Raw genomic sequence first — 16986 nt, 5'->3', positions numbered from 1 at the left:
GGAACAAAACAGTGGTTTGAACCACCGTTTTAACACCAACAGTGGTTTCAACCACCGTTTTAACCCAACACTGGTTTCAACCACCGTTTTAACCCAACAGTGGTTTCAACCACCATTTTCTACACAAAAAACATTGTTTAACCCAACAGTCGTTTGAAAAATCTGTTTTATATTCTGACATCTGTTCACAACAAACAGAGGTTTCAAACATAAAACAGACCTTTGCCAAATACATGTTTCACAACAAACTTAATTTATACTATCTATTACCTAAACCACTTTCCTGAACCACAAGTGATGATTGCATAAGGATCCAACATTCCATTCAGATTAACACCAATAAGATTCTTCGTTGCTAACAGTTCCATTGAGATTAGCATAAGGATCCAACATTCCATTCGATTCGATTAAACCAAAACTCGTCCGATGAAACAGGTGCCCAATTCATCCATCCATCTCTACACAAAATTCAATCCCTAAAGTAAATAATAAAAATGAAGATGTTATCATCCCATGAAATTAATTTGAACCAAGAATATGTGAGAGCACATACCTTGGTTTAACAATCAAAAGTTCAAATCATAAACATAAAGCACAAATTATCACAAGTTCAAATCATGAACATAAAGCACAATCAGTTTAACAATTGTGAATACAATAAATAATTTTATTTCAACCCGCAAACCTTTGCAAAACTCACCTACATCAACAACTACTGCTACTGCTGCTGAATCAACAACTGCTGCTGCTGAACCTCACAAATTCAATCTTCATATTCCTGAACCTCACAAATTCAATCATTTTGGTTTAACAATGGTGAATACAATAAATAATATAACTTCAATGAGTCGATTATTAACTGAACCTCACAAATTCAATCTTCATATTCATGCATCAACAACTACTGCTGCTGAATTTGCCATTGATTCGGCTGCAACACAACTGGAGCAAGAACCCCAACTGTCTCTTTCTTCTCTATTCATGGTGAAGTTGCAAAACATTATATTTTAAGAGGGTCACGCTCAGATTAGGAGGTCGGTGACATTGTCGAGGGTTGTTAGGAAATGCTATCACTTTGCATTTCCTGACAACCTCGACAACGTCACCGACCCCTCCAAGTTTTCCACCAAAACACTATCACTGGTTGCTTCTTCAACAAAGTCACATACAGCCTCAAAAACTTGGATTTCTTACAGTTACATCGCTTGCAAGCCTCCACCTCTCCAGCAGTTTCCGCTCTACGCCTATAAAATTCAACCAAAACGTTAATAACCATTACGCTTAGCATATTGAAATGTTATACACCGACACTATAATGATCTATATATCTATATATAAAACTGAAACTCATACCTGAAAGTCTTTCTTCTTGCCACCAGACCTTTCTCCGAAAACGTTGTCATCAATTCTAACTTCACCTTTATAAGCAAGAACATAGTAATTAGTAATTTCAATGAAAAACTCGTTCATCACCATTTGTAAGATCGGGGTATTCATATTTTTTTTTTAACTCTGTATAAGATTATACTGCACAAATATCAGCTCATAAAACTCTGCCAAACATAAATGCTTTTTAACCTAGTGAAATTAGCTCATAATACTCTGCCAAACATAAATGCTTTTTATCCCCTAGGTTATTAATGATATATGTTTGTTTATGGGCTCATAATCTACACATCGAGGGGTAGGTAACGATTAACAACAGGTCATACAAATACAATAATATTCAAATCGATGGTAAAGATGATGAATAAACAGTACATGAGGGTCAAGATTCGGTGTAATATTCAACTACCGTGCCCTGATGACTCTAAAAACCCTAATATGGTTCCAGTAAATAAAAAGTAAGAAATCGAAAGAAAAGGCAAGAAAACCAAGATTGAATGTTACCAAAGAGATGGAATTGTACCTTTGTGATGAAGATTTCGTAAGGCTGAAGGACGACAGACAGAATTAGGGCAGAAGATTTCGATATGAAGAAGAAATTGAAATAATTCCAGATTCTTGCCAAAGAAGAAAGATTTATCTTTCAAAAGAGGGCCTGCAACTGTGAACCGAATGATTTATCTTTCAAAAGACTGTGAATTTGAGAGAGAGAGAGAGAGAGAGAGAGAGAGAGAGAGAGATAGTTGAGCGAGAAATTGATTAGAGAGGCTAATTGATTGAAGAAGATGATAGGTTATATATCTGGAGCCATAATTTTGAATTTTTAACTTGGAGCCATAATTTTGATTTTGAATCATCATTGGTTGATTTTGAACATTAGTTCGTGACTTTTGGAGTTGGCCAGTGGTTTGGATAATCATCAGTGTTTGCCTTTTTGCCCATTTAGATATTGATTCAATATGATTACTTCTTACAATGCATTAATTGTTGATTTCTTATCACCATGCAATTTCAAACTTCCCTCCTAAATAAATCTCTTATTTACTAATAATAAAATCTGATTATATATTTTAGAAAGATTTATACATATCTAAATATTGAAAAAGGAATTATGACATCAGCGATTACATGTGGCATACCTTAGAAATTGACACATAAGCAGTTTTACATCAGCTCATAATCTCTTATTATAGATAGTATATATATTACAATCACAATCATTTATTTGCAAAACTCATTACACTCTAGGTCCTTTAGCACTAACCAGATAAAAATTTTCAGTTAAGTTTATTCACTTAAGGACATTTTGGTCAATTTATGCTTTTATTTAAATATTTAATAGATAAAATAAAAAAAATTGCATAAACTCTTCATCTTTTCCCCGGTTCCTAACCCTAACGTTGTGTTCCAGAGATCCACTTAACAGGGGGAGGGGAGGGGAGGGGAGGGAAAATGGGGTTTTTTTTGCCTGATAATAATCTTTCCAATTTGGAAAGACATGGAGAGGAGGGGAGGAATGGGGAGGGATTTTTAACTCGGGAACACACCCTAAAACCCTAACCACCACCTCATCCTGCCGCCACCACCACCACATCCTGCCGCCACCACCTCATCTTGCCAACCCCGTCTTCACAAACCCACATTCAAATCTCGTCAAACCTTAACGACCACTTCAGCACCATAGGCATAGCTAGAAACATGGTATTTTTCAAAAAAAGCTAGAAACATGGAAATTATTGTTTTAAAGGATAAAACAAATCATATCAGCATAAAAGTCAATGGGTTGAAATTAACACTCACGGTTTAGCGATTTCAATAAAATCGATACGGGCCAGACCCTTCCTAATGCCATCTAACATCGTAAGATTAAGAAAACACAGTGGGACACGTCATTAAATGATTTAGGCGGCCGGATTCTTGGCCGGAAAATGGCGGTGGTGGTGACTGGATGTCGCTGAAAATGGTGGCGGTTGTTATCAAATTGACGGTGGTGGTGACTACTCCGGAAAAATGGCGGTGGTGGTGACTGCTCTGTGTTTTTAGAGAGAAAGGGGTGTGTGTTAAGAGAGGGGATGTGGATTTGGTTATTATCAAATTGCAAAGAGGGGGATTTGGATGGGGAAGAAAGGGTTGAGAGGGGGGGGGGGGGGGTGTTAAAGAGTGTATATATAAATATTTTACTTTTTTGTTTTTTTTATTAAATTGGTAAAAAGACTAAATTACCCTTTTATCCTTATATGATAGTGATAGAAGTTAACTTAAAATTTTAATCTAGTTAGTTTTAAAGGATAAAAATTGTAGTGAATTTTTCAAATAAAGGATTGTAGCTGACTAGGTGTAATTATTGAAGTTAAAGGTTATCCACTAAAACCCACTACAAACATAAATGACAAAGAGTGTAATTTACCCAAATACAAATAAGTGCAAAATGCATGATATTTAGTTCCAAAATGCAAATAAAAAGAAATCATGCATTTCTATTAGTGTAATTTTGTATTTACTATAGAGTAATTACATAATTACTTTACTAGTGTATATACACCATTATTTTTTAAATTCTGGAACTAACACATGTGCTTGATAAAAGAGAAAAATGCCCGGATAGTCCATGTGGTTTCGTCTTTTTTCACCTATAGTCCTCAACTTTCTAAAATTACCTGAATAGTCTCAACTTTTCATTTTTTGTTCCCGGATAGTCCCTGGGTCTAACTTCAGTTTGTTTTCTCTGTTAAGTGGGTGTTAAATTACAAAAATACCCTTAATAATTAATAAAAAAAAACCTAAGCTTTTACCCACCCCACCCCCACCCCTTTCCCTTTCCCCTTTTCTTCTCTCCGACTGAATCACCATCACAAGTTTTCCCCCTCTCTCTCTCCCTACTCTTTCTCCCTGGTACCACCATCACCTCCACCGCAGCCATCACCACCGACCACCACCACCATCGTCACAACTACCCCTGCCACAAAAATATATCAACAGGAAACCCAATGGAATAAGGAAATATATACTGAAACGAAACGCGTTGCAATGGTCGTAGTGTCTCCGGTGAGTTCCCGGTTGTTCCGCTGCCGTCTCGATTCTCCGGCGAAGAGCGTGAAGTTCCGGTGATAATGGCGACGTGTAAATAAAGAGTTTTAGTCGAGGACTGTTGTCTTGTTTATATGCTAATTACCACCGACAATCAATACATGGAAAGAATATTGATCCGAAAGTCACCGCAAGGAATCACAAGAATGGCGGTTTATTGTTTTGAACAAATTCCAGCAAAAAGACATTTCTAGTCCCTAAAGTGGTGGTTGAACTGGTACATAAAGGTGATGAAGATTTCTGGGGGTGGTGATGATGGCAGAAGTGGTGGTTGTGGCAGGGGTAGTTGTGACGATGGTGATGGTGGTCGGTGGTGATGGCTGCGGTGGAGGTGATGGTGGTATCAGGGAGAAAGAACAGGGAGAGAGAGAAAGAGAAAACTGGTGATGGTGATTCGGTCGGAGAGAAGAAAAGGGGAAAGGGAAAGGGGTGGGGGTGGGTAAAAGGTTAGGTTTTTTTTATTAATTATTAAGGGTATTTTTGTAATTTCACACCCACTTAACAGAGAAAACAAACTGAAGTTAGACCCAGGGACTATTCGGGAACAAAAAATGAAAAGTTGGGGACTATTCAGGTAATTTTAGAAAGTTGGGGACTATAGGTGAAAAAAGACGAAACCACAGGGACTATCCGGGCATTTTTCTCTTGATAAAATGAGAAAAAAATCCCCTCATTCACACTTATATGTTAAAACTTATTTGTACTATAACCTTACTCTATAAAACTATTTATCAAATTCATAATATTTTTAATCTCTAAAATCTGTATAAAAATGATAGTAAATTCATAACTTTTTCCCCTCATTAGTCATTTGGTTGAGAATTTTAAAGCGAAAATTACTAAAATAACCTTAGTTGACTAAATTTTTCAAAAGAGTGAATTTCAAATTTTGTCATTTATTTTTATACTCTTTTTCAGACGGTGTCTTTTATCTTTAAAATTGATAGTTTTATACTTTATGTTTTGAAATCTTACATATTATGTCCTTTGAGCGTAACCTAGTTATTTTTTTTCTATTAAAACTAGTTCACTCAAGGGCAGTTTAGTAATTTTTATACATTACTTTAAAAATATGTTAATAAATAAAACAAAAACAAATTATAAATCTTTGATTTCTTTTAGAGTTGTTTAAACTTTAACTAGCCTTAGTTTTGCCTTAGCTTTCCTTTAGCATTTGTCTTAGCCACTTTATCATTATTAGTATTTTTTATGGTTGTTGCTTGATTCTCTATACATATACATATACATATACATATACATATACATATACATATACATATACATATACATATACATATACATATACTATACATATGGTTGGTGGCGAGAGTTGGCGGTTGCAGTGACGACGGCCTTTAGCGTGCGTTCGTCTTGTCCACTTTATCATTATAAGTATTTTTTATGGTTTGATTCTCTATACATATACATATACTATACATATGGTTGGTGGCGAAAGTTGGCCGTTGCAGTGACGACGACTCCGTTGAACGACAGTAAAAAAGGAAATAGGGGAGAAAAACAAAAGGGGAGAAAAATGAATGGGAGGAGATTCAAACTAGTGCCAATGATAAATATAAATAGCCTATAAACCACTAAACCAAAGCTCCAAACATATCAAACTATCAAATTCAAACCAACAAATACAATATCAGTATCGGATAAATGATGAACCTAAAAAACATTATTCACAAGCTTTGTTTTTAATAGATAGGTTAATAGGTTAATTAGACCGTGGGGTATGGTGGGGCGGGGGTTTGGGGCATGGGTTGACACATGGACTTCGAGGGGCACTGCTGGTCAGTTGCACGTTGGGTTGGTATGGTGGGGCGTGGCTAGCCCGCATAGGTTTGGCCTGGCCAAACGGTTGTTTTTTAAATTTAAATCCTAGCCACCTATAGCCTAGCCAACCCAGCCAATGAGAGCCGGCCACGGAAGACCGCTAGGCCCGCCCAACGCCCGGGCTGAAACCCCTGCCCAAGGGGCCATGCCGAAACCCAAGCCCACCCAGGGTGGTGACTTGGGCGTTTGTACCCAACCCCCGACCCATACCCCATAGTCTTAGGGGCTGTTTGGTAGCCTCTTAATGACCATTCAGATGCTATCTTTTAGTGGTTTAAAACCTCTGAATGAATAAGAGGTAACCTCAAGTCTGAATGGTTAAGAGGTAACCTCTGAATGGTAAATCATCACATGTCACATTCTTCTACCTTCTCATTGGTAAAATTCTTAATGATTCCATTAAGAGGTAGCCTCTTAATGACCATTCAGAGGCTACCAAACAGCCCCTTACACTCTGTTCCCGAGTCTCATTTAACAGGGGGACAGGAACGAAAAGAGATGAAAATATGAAAAATCATGTTCTCGAGTTTCATTTAACAGGGGAGGGAGGGAAAAAGGAAGAAAATATGACCATATATTCATTCTCCCAAATTGAAGAGTTTAGGAGAGAAAATTTTCCTTCTCCATCCCTGTTAAACGAGACTCGGGAACATAGTGTTAGAGAGGGCTGAATTGTAATTTCTTAATACTTGGGTTATATATTCTCTGTGCCCATTTTCTTCTGGTGAAGCGAGCGAAAAGTAAACTCTTGTAGCGGTCAGAAACCCCCATCGGAACCACAATAAGCCTGCTGTAAGTCTCCGGCACCGGTTAGGAGGTAAGCCACCGAACTTGCTCCTGTTTTAATTTCAGTGTAATGTAATGTCGGTTACCGTTTTTATAACCATGTCCTCACCGAAACCCTAGGTTGGTAGGTGTGCGTTTCTTTTGTTAATTCACTCACACAGTGTCTCCCAATTATCAGAGTTTCACTTTGCTGTAGGCCTGGCAATACCTAAACTTGGGTCAATTTGGACTTTAATTTTAAGCTGCTGGGTTATTTTGGATTGATTAATGAGTCTAGATGGGTAATAAGAAACCAGAATTAAAAAAGACCAGGTCATGAAGAAAAAGAGAATGGGTCAGGATGGGCCATTATCTTTTTTACCCAAACAACTCATCTACGCTCATCTTTCCTACTATCTACCATTACTCCCTTAAATCAACCTATTAACAATCTATTCTACACTTCTTAATCGATTGAAAGGTATGAATTTCACTTTTGGCTGATTATTTTCACTATGCATTCTAAACCTCTTCTTTAATTGTTCAATTTCAAATACACATCGAAACCCTAGTTAGGAATCCGTGAATATTCATGACGATTTAGACGTCGTTTGAGTTGTATGTTGTCTTGTTTGATGGATTCACATGTAGTTTTGTACTACCCGAGTTGTTGGATACTTAGATTCTTGTTTTGGGAAACTGTAGTTTGTGGTATGATTGATTGAGGTTAATGTGGTTGTTGCTTTAAGCAAGTTTCTACATGTTCTGGTCTTGTTTTGCCCTCTAACTTTTGTTGATGGTTGAAAATGGAGTTACCGTTCGAGTGTTGGTTTGACCTTATGTTGGTTAGTATGATGAGGATCCTAAATTTGGTTTCTTTTTCGCTTTGTTGTCGACTGTCGTGTGGATTTGTTAGTTTGTCTTGCTTTGTTTTATTGTGGGGTTTTAGCTTACAGATTGTATTTGGGTTGTGTTGGTTTGAAACTACGAATTAATGAGAAATCATCAATTGTTAGTTGCATAATTATTATCATCTGTTTGCTGGTAACTTCAGAAGAAGCAATAGGAATTACATTTTGTGCATACTGCATACTTATTCCTTTTTTATATAAAATTAGACCCCAAAAATGAAAATGACTTTGTGAATGGATCCAGATTATTATTTGGCCACTTTCATCATTTATTTTTGTCTTTTTCCATTCGATTTAGGTCGATTATTACGGATGGAAGCATGTCGCATTCGGGTTGAAATAGATACACAGTCTTTTCTTATCTTATAAAACAGATATCCTGGATTGTGTCACACATTGTACAAAAATAGCATAATTAAGTCTTTCTTTAATTACTATATATGCACTATACACAATTGATGCGGAAATAGTCTACGGGAACAACGAAACACGTCAAACGGGTCAGGCGCCCAAACAGACGGAGGAGCATCAAGAAAGTATTCAAGTGTAATAAAAGAGAAAGTTTAGATTGTTTCTGTCGCGATATACATTTTATAAACTACATAGCACACTGGTTATCAATAAATATAGTAGTAGACTCATCAAACAGAGATCGAAGGTACATCATAACATCAGGTATGTTATGCAGGAAAAGTGCAGATCGTTTTTTTAATTTTTTTTAATATTTTTATTATTTATAATTTTTTTTTCAGTTTTTATTGTTATTGATTTATTCTCAACCCAGCTTGACCCGAACTCATCCTGACCCAAACCCATCCTGACCTTCTTCTTTCTTTTACCCATCTTGACCCAAACCCATTCTAACCCAAACCCATCCTGACCCAAACCCATTCTAACCCAAACCCATCCTGACCCAACAACCAATCCAATCCAATCCATCCATTTTGCCACCTCTACTTTGCTGTATTTGTATACAATATAATTGTTAATAAGTGTTTTTAAAAGTGCTGCTAGTAGATATCTAGGTAATTGATAAATTCGGTTTATTTTGTTCAGGTTTTTTTGTCCGGTTGATTCTATTGTCGTGATAAATTGTTCATAGCTGTTAATGATCGTTGAATGGTATATACGGACCTGAAGATGCTTGTGAAATCTAGGTTTAGTGAGATCAATAATTCGATACACCGGTCTTTTATATTCTTTCTGTTTGGGTATCGCGTATCCTTGCGACTATGCATGTGGACGTCTATGTTTATGGTGTGTGACACTTGATTAGTTGACGTGTTTCGTGTCTGTTTTATCTCATAATAACTTTCCTCCACACTTCTAACATGCTAAGAATAAAACTAATGTCAAACCTGGATGACAAGAGTTGGAACAATGTTACTTCTTGTGTTCATAACTAGTTGCTAAAGATGGTTATCTTAGTTCAGCTCGGGAATCTTAGTGCCATATTTTTTATTAAGCTCACTGTCTAGATCACGTAAGTATCGAACGTAGAGTTTTGATACTATGCTATATCAATATAATCCCTTTTTGAGTTAGTTGTTTCATTGACCAAAATTCTCATAAAGATATGCAACCTTTTCTCTACATTGAGAGAAGTTAATTCATGAACACAAGTTGTGAAAAGTTGGTTAATCATTCCTTTTACTTTTCAGATATTTGTTTTTTTTTTTTAAATTTTATCTAAGGTGTAAGACATCTTTCTTTGTGCACATGCTGATTGTTTAATGTATAAAATGGCAAATCTGTAACTTAATTCTTCTTGTGCCTTGTAAACAGTAATATCGTATTTCAGTATTTCTGATCTCCCCTGTGATGTCACCATATTAAAAAGAGGAAAATGAGCATCGTACCAAAAGAGACAGTTGAGGTGATAGCACAGAGCATCGGCATAAATAATTTGTCTCCAGATGCTGCATTGGCTCTTGCTCCTGATGTTGAATATCGTATCCGTGAAATAATACAGGTGATTGTTGGTTATAAAGTTCCTTTCGTTTCCTTTCAGATTATAATCGCTGTGGCCATTACGTTTTCTTTTAAACTAGTATAGTATAATAGTAATAATATTTGAAAATAATACGTACTATTTATGGCCATCAAATTCATGAGTTAAAACTGCAGGAGGGCATCAAATGCATGCATCATTCAAAAAGGACTACATTGACTACAGATGACGTGGATAGTGCACTTAGCATGCGAAACGTTGAGGTAAATTACTAGTTTTTATTTGCAATTTTTAAGGTTAATCATAAGTTTTTCATTTCAACTTTGAAAGATATTGACAAATTATTATCGTCAGTTCAGCCAATCTACGGATTCGCATCTGGAGACCCGTTGAAATTCAAGAGAGCCCTTGGACACAACGATTTATTTTACATTGATGACAAGGATGTAGATTTCAAAGATGTAAGAAATAATAAAAATAAACCATGCAATTTTCTCTAGTTTAAAAAAGTTATATTTATTTTTTTTTCTATCATAAGGTTATTGAAGCTCCATTGCCAAAGGCACCGCTAGATACTGCACTTTTCTGTCATTGGCTTGCCATTGAAGGCGTACAACCTGCCATTCCCGAAAATGCTCCTGTTGAAGGTTTGATTTTACAAAACCCTTGCTCGATGAAGTTAAGAACGCTTTATTTTGAACTTCTGTACGAAAATAAAATCAAAGTTTATGTTCTATATATGGGTTGACTGTGGCAGAGCTGACATTTGGAGATTATATGGATCATCTGCAGTTATTGCTGCTTTACCCGAGACAAAAAAAACCGAGCAAACGAGTGACGAGCTGCCCGTTGATATTAGATTGCCTGTAAAACATGTCTTATCCAGAGAGCTTCAGGTATGTATATATGTGTGTGTGTGTATTTACATATTCTCCACCATTTTGAAAATTTAATTTGTTACTGCAGTTATACTTCAATAAAATTACCGAGCTGGCAGTAAGTATGCCGGATTCTGTTCTGTTCAAGGAAGCACTAGTGAGTTTGGCCACAGATTCTGGACTGCATCCTTTAGTTCCTTATTTCACATGCTTTATCGAAGATGAGGTAGAGATCTAATTTCCATGACACAAAATGAAAGGCTGCACTAGATTATTCTTTACATATTAAATACTGATATTATATTTTCAGTATTTTTTGTTATCATATTTTAAATACTAATTCCACTCTATGAATTGTTCAGGTTTCTCGTGGTCTAAACGATTTTCAACTGCTTTTTGCATTAATGCGCCTTGTTTGGAGTCTTCTTCAGAATCCACACATAAATGTCGAATCTTATGTAAGTCTATTGTTGACTTGTTAGTTTTCAGTACAGGTGCAAACGAGCCGAGCTCGAGCTCGTTTAACTTTTGAAAGCTTGAGCTTTGTTTTTAAAGCTCGAGCTCGATTCGTCGGTAGTTTTTCAAGCTCTAGCTCTGCTCGTTTATTATTTTTAATTAATTTATATTAATCACAAGTATTATTTTATATATAGTTTAGTTATTTTTTCATAACTTTATAAATAGTAAGTATTATTATTTGAATATATATTTAATGTATTGGTTAAAAATTATATAAACAGTGTGCTCGTTTAGGCTCGTGAGCCGGCTAGAGTTCGATAAGCTCGGGCTCGTGCACTAAACGAGCTTGTTTTTAGGCTCGGGCTAGTTTAAGCTCGGTTCGTTTCAAGCTTTTTTCTTGAGCCGATCTCGAGTAGCTCGCAAGTAGCTCGGCTCATTTGCACTCCTAGTTTCTAGCATTACAAAACACTAGTAGGGTGCCCGCGCGATGCGGCGGGGGCGAAACTTTGCATTGCGGCACTGGTAGTTTTCTTATTCGTATAATATTTATGATAACATTATTGTGGTGGATATATGTCATAAGTGTTACACATGTCTAGTAATTGTTAAATTTAGAATTTAAATTATCAAGTACTTCAAGAAACCATTGGTGTAATAACGTAACACACGAATAAGAAAAAATAAGTCTTAAACATAATTAAAAGTTATATAAAGTAGCACACAAATAAGGAAAGATAAGTCTTAAACATAAATGTTGAAAACTAAAAGATCAAGAGTCATGTACGTTGCATCATGAGGTTAAAAATTTAGTAATCATACGGCTTAAACATCTCAAAGATCTCATCCATATTGTCACACCATCATTTCTCATCATCGAGATCAACTTCCTCTAGAATTTCTTGTATCTCTTCCTGTTTAATTGTTACATCTTTTGGAGGATGAGTTTCTTCTTTGATCTCCTCTTTAACTGATACATCAGTAGTAGCTGTAGCTGCTGGAGCAGTTTGGGGAACTGAGAGAAATGTTAAGTATTTTAGTTACATATGTTTTATCATGTAATTGTTAGATATAAGATATGATAGATAGGTATATATAACATTACTTGTTGCAAACTTAAAAAAAAAAATCTTCTCTTCAAAAATAAAATGTTTTGTTTATAAATAAAGTAAATAATTGTTTTACATATGTAAAGTTTTGTTCTTTTATAAAAATTAATAATGAAAAGACAAAAAATATTTGCTTTTTTATAAAAATTAATAATCAAAAGACAAAAAATAAAAGATAAGTTGTTACAATTGTACTTTATTTTATTGGTTAAGTTATAAAATATAATTATATTCTTTAAAGCTCATAACTTTTTTTAAATATCCACATAGTACAAATCCTATAAACTTTAAGTTTAAAATTTCCGTTTTTATAAAAATAAAAAATAGTATTTGACTCGTAAGTACGTTTTAGACCTTTACCTTAAATTGTTAAATTTCGTTTTTTACAGATATAAAAATTTATATTTTTATAAAATTTCAAGAATTGTTTTTATAAAAAAAATAGGATGTTAATAGTTTATATCTTTATTAACTTTATATCATACTAAGTTCAGATTTTTTGTTCCTAACTAATCTTATAGAAATAAAAGATAAAAAATAGTAATTGACTCGTAAGTACGTTTTACACCTTTAACTTTAATTGTTAGATTTCGTTTTTATATATGTAAAAAATTATATTTTTATAAAATTTAAAAACGTTTTTATAAAAAAATAGGATGTTAAGAGTTTATATCTTTATTAACTTTATATCATAGTAAGTTCAGTTTTTTTTAGTTTAGCTTTAAAGTTTATTACTTTATTATTTTTTAATTAAGAAATACAAATTATTAGATTAATATCCACGAACAACTGCAATATTTTATAATTTCATCTTGACTATATCTAACTGCAATATCTATTTATTGCAACTTTAGGATATTAAGTTATATAAGTTCAATTGACTTGTAAATTTAGGATACTAACTTTATTTTGAACTTTATTTATATGGTTAATAACTGCATTATATTAACACCAAAAATAAAGTTCAAATATAAAATAAACTTTATTCATACGTCAAGATCAAACATAACAACTAAAAATGAAAAAAAACATAAAAACACTTAGATAGATTTCATATTAGACTGCATGAAATCTGTTTCGCTTCTGAATTGATACTCGAGGTAATTTTAATCGGGTTTTCTGGTTTGTGCTTGAATCGACAGTATCTTCTAGTTCCTCTTCTTTGTCATTGTCCTCAGAATCGTCTAAATTAATAATCTCACTCCATTTCCATTCAGATAGTCTCTTGGATCTCTTCCTTTGAGTCTCAAACTTTCGATCCTTAAAAGGACAAAAATTGAATACAAAAGTTAAAAAAAGATTAAGTAAACCTTAAAATTACCTCTTCACTAAAATCACGTTGAAGATTAAACTTGTATGGACTAAACATTGTACCATAAGAAATAATATCAACACTTATCCTGCAATAAAACATACATCTAATAACATAACGAACATGTTAATATGAAAGATATACGCAAAAATAATACTTAAAAACCAGCAAAATCAATACCTTAGAAGCTTGTTCGACAACTGGGTTGTTTAAATTGGCATGTTCATGCAACTGAATCTGAAAAATCAAATAAGTTAACATTCACATAAAAGTAAATAAAAGAAAACAATTATTCACTACTGCAATATAACAGAACTGACCTTAGAATTTTCAATCTCACATGCTTGGTTTTTTGCAACAACTGAATTCATAACTGGATCCATTTTTTAACTTTGTTTAGCAATAGATATAGGGGTGTCCTGCTATGTATTTATAGTAGTAACTATCGAAGTGCTTTAGGGTTTAATTTTAGATTTGCCACCCCTTTATTTAGGAAGTTTGTTGTGGTTAGTTTTAAGTTTTTCTAAGATATATCTAAGTATAGATATTAGGCAGTTCTAATAAAATAAAATGTGACACATAATCAATTCTTAATTAGGCAAAAATAATTAGCTATGCAAAGAAACAATGGACAGGTAGAAAAAACTTAAATAGAAAAATAATTTTAGGGTAGTAATATTATCTTTATTTTGTACGAAAAAGATTTTAACTTTATTTATTTTGAAAATATTAGTTGTTATTTTCTTCTTTAATCGCTTGTACATTAAAGCATTATCGACTTGTACCTTTTAATCCGTGCGTCGATATTGAACAAGACAACTACCGAAACGTCGACAAAAATGTGTAGGTCGTCATGCTATCTTTGGATTTTTTTTAAACAATATAGTTTATAAGATATGTCAAGAATACGTAAAAACATTATAAGTTTGTTGTGGAGGGGTGAATTGTAACTAATTATCTATAATTTTGTTAAAACATGAGGATTTAAGTGTAATAAGTTTAGGGGCTAAAAAATAAATAGTGTTTAAAAGGCCAAACTACCCTCATTTTAGGGGTCTTTCTATAAATAAAGGGGGGAAAGGTTCTTATTTTTTGGGTATCTTAAAATACCCCTCCCTCATGCATTATAATATAGTATAGATGATTATGCTGTTAATTTTAGCTAATATGTTGCATATTCAATGCAGTTGCACCAACTGATGCCACCTATCGTAACATGCATTGTTACAAAAAAGTTAGGAAATCGAATTGCCGACAATCACTGGGAGCTTAGAGACTTCACTGCCAAGCTTGCTGCCACTATATGTAAAAGGTCAAACTTTTTAGATTTATTTTGTTATCTGCTTATGTTGTTAAGCTGATGAAGATGTCGATGACATGCTTTAAAAGTTTACATAGCTGATTGCGATATATTTTTTCAGGTTTGGGCGTAATTATAGTAGTCTCCAGTCACGTCTGACTAAAACGTTGCTTAAATCGTTTTTGGATCGAAAACGGACATTGACTCAACATTATGGTGCGGTTCAAGGACTAGCAGCTCTTGGACCTCATGTGGTAAAATAACAAAAGTTTTAGTGTTTTCTGCATATAAAAAACACTGATGTTAGTGATTGATATATTTTCAACTCTTTTTATGCAGGTTTGCCTTCTTCTTTTGCCAAATCTCGAGAGTTATTTAGGGTTTCTTGAAGAAATACTTCAGAATCAAAAAAAGGAAATCACAAGACATGAAGCTTGGCGTGTATATGGTGCATTGCTGGTCAGTTTTTTTACAAAACAATCTTGTTTCTTTGGTACAATATTATATTAAAAAAGTAGAATATTATTGAAACTATTTAGTTATAGATGATGCAAGCTTGATTGGACAAAATAAAGTGTTTCGGGTTGATACATATAAAAAGTAGAGTTAAATGTTATTTTAGCCCTGTTGTTTGGGCCATTTTGCCAGTTTAGTCCAAAGGTTTCATTTTTCGCCTGTGGGTCCAAAAAGGTTTCACCATTGCCATTTTAGTCCACTGAGTTAACTTCATCCATTTTTTCTGTTAACGAGAAGGGCAATTCGGTCATTGTATATGGCCGAATTGCCCTTCTAGTTAACAGAATTACATATAAAATGACCGAATTGTCTTTCTCGTTACCAGAAAAAATAGATGAAGTTAACCCAGTGGACTAAAATGGCAACGGTGAAACCTTTTTGGACCCACAGGCGAAAAATGGAGCCTTTGGACTAAACTGGCAAAATGACCCAAACCACAAGGACTAAAATGGCATTTAACTCTAAAAAATATTTTACCCATTTTTGACGTGAACCCTTTGACCATTTATATATATATATTTTTTGCAGCGTGCTGCAGGTAGATCGGTGTATGATCTGCTAAAGGATTTCCCAATATTCCCATCACCGCCCCCAAATACTTACTGGAGGATCAATACGAAGGTCATCGGTACAAGTGAAACACGTAAGCTTCCAATGAGTTTTCTGTTTTCATGGACATTGATCAACAAAAGTCATTAATTCTTACAAACATTTATATTCCATTTTTGAATAAAGATAAACGCAAGGCAGATACAGAAGAGTTGGAACAACAGCCGTCCCCAAAGAAAACGATTACTGACGGACCCGTGGTTTCACCATCTAACGATGTCAGCATAGCACCAGGTGAAACTGAAACTGGTGCGAATGTTGGTGAACCCGAGCCTGAAACTTCATCGGCTCAAATGCAAACGGGTGATGATGATGATGATGTTAAAGACAATAATAATAATAACACACAAGGACGGAAAGATAGCAGCTATGGATTGAGGACGTCTGCATATCTTAAGCAGGTTTGGAAAGACGATCTGAATTCGGGACAAGTTGTTATGTCACTATTTGAAGTGTTCGGTGAAGGCATTATGTCCTTCATTCCTGCTCCTGAGATGTCTCTATTTCTGTAATTTTAGTTTTGCAACATTGTTAGTTTAAGATGAAGAAGCTAATCAAGAGTGTTACGATTTGGATGTTTTTTTTTCGTATAATATTGGACTTTGGTTTTCTAATTTTTAGGTCTAATAATGCAGTAAGTTCTTATATTTTAAAAGTTGTAACTGGATTAAACTGGCTGATTTGAGACTAAGGGGCTGTTTGTTTAGCTCTTAATGGTTCAAATCTCTTACTGGTTCGATGCTTAATGGTTCAGACTGTTTGTTTCGCGAGTAGATGTCTGAATGATTCAAACATTTGCTTCTGAATGGTTAAGCATTATACTGAGTTTGAATGGTTAAGACCTCGTATCTGAATTGGCCAGACATT

At 34.4% G+C, this 16986-nt stretch overlaps 1 protein-coding gene and 1 long non-coding RNA gene across 4 annotated transcripts; one reads left to right on the top strand and one right to left on the bottom strand.

The window, feature by feature from the left end:
* Positions 1–826: 826 nt before the first annotated feature.
* On the bottom strand, positions 827–2039 carry LOC118483139. The gene is made up of 3 exons (XR_004869661.1): positions 1910–2039; positions 1354–1418; positions 827–1244 (listed from the first exon to the last, which is right to left on the bottom strand). It is a non-coding gene; the product is annotated as an uncharacterized LOC118483139 (long non-coding RNA).
* Positions 2040–6971: 4932 nt separating this feature from the next.
* LOC110885995 (transcription initiation factor TFIID subunit 6) lies at positions 6972–16757 on the top strand. 3 transcript variants are annotated; one of them, XM_022133744.2, is made up of 13 exons: positions 6972–7129; positions 9774–9960; positions 10116–10202; positions 10299–10400; positions 10478–10586; positions 10732–10835; positions 10906–11043; positions 11180–11275; positions 14882–15006; positions 15116–15248; positions 15334–15453; positions 16039–16153; positions 16246–16757. In XM_022133744.2, exons 2-13 carry the CDS (start codon positions 9835–9837, stop codon positions 16629–16631), a joined length of 1641 nt encoding a protein of 546 aa, XP_021989436.1. In that variant the 5' UTR covers positions 6972–7129; positions 9774–9834; the 3' UTR covers positions 16632–16757. The 3 variants fall into 3 exon arrangements, with proteins under 3 accessions (XP_021989436.1, XP_021989437.1, XP_035834578.1); XM_022133745.2 differs by lacking the exon at positions 6972–7129 and adding an exon at positions 7413–7558; XM_035978685.1 differs by lacking the exon at positions 6972–7129 and adding an exon at positions 8270–8663.
* The last annotated feature ends 229 nt before the right edge of the window (positions 16758–16986 follow it).

Source organism: Helianthus annuus, chromosome 10, assembly GCF_002127325.2.
Source record: "Helianthus annuus cultivar XRQ/B chromosome 10, HanXRQr2.0-SUNRISE, whole genome shotgun sequence".
Lineage (NCBI taxonomy): Eukaryota > Viridiplantae > Streptophyta > Magnoliopsida > Asterales > Asteraceae > Helianthus > Helianthus annuus.
The sequence above is the reverse complement of the archived record's forward strand: the minus strand, read 5'-3'. Positions and strand labels throughout refer to the sequence as shown.

Coding starts and splice junctions, on each gene's coding strand:
- LOC110885995 (XM_022133744.2), top strand. CDS start 9,835: ATGAGCATCGTACCAAAAGAGACAGTTGAGGTGATAGCACAGAGCATC. Junction 10,203..10,298: donor TTAGCATGCGAAACGTTGAG/GTAAATTACTAG, acceptor TCGTCAGTTCAG/CCAATCTACGGATTCGCATC. Junction 11,276..14,881: donor ACATAAATGTCGAATCTTAT/GTAAGTCTATTG, acceptor TATTCAATGCAG/TTGCACCAACTGATGCCACC.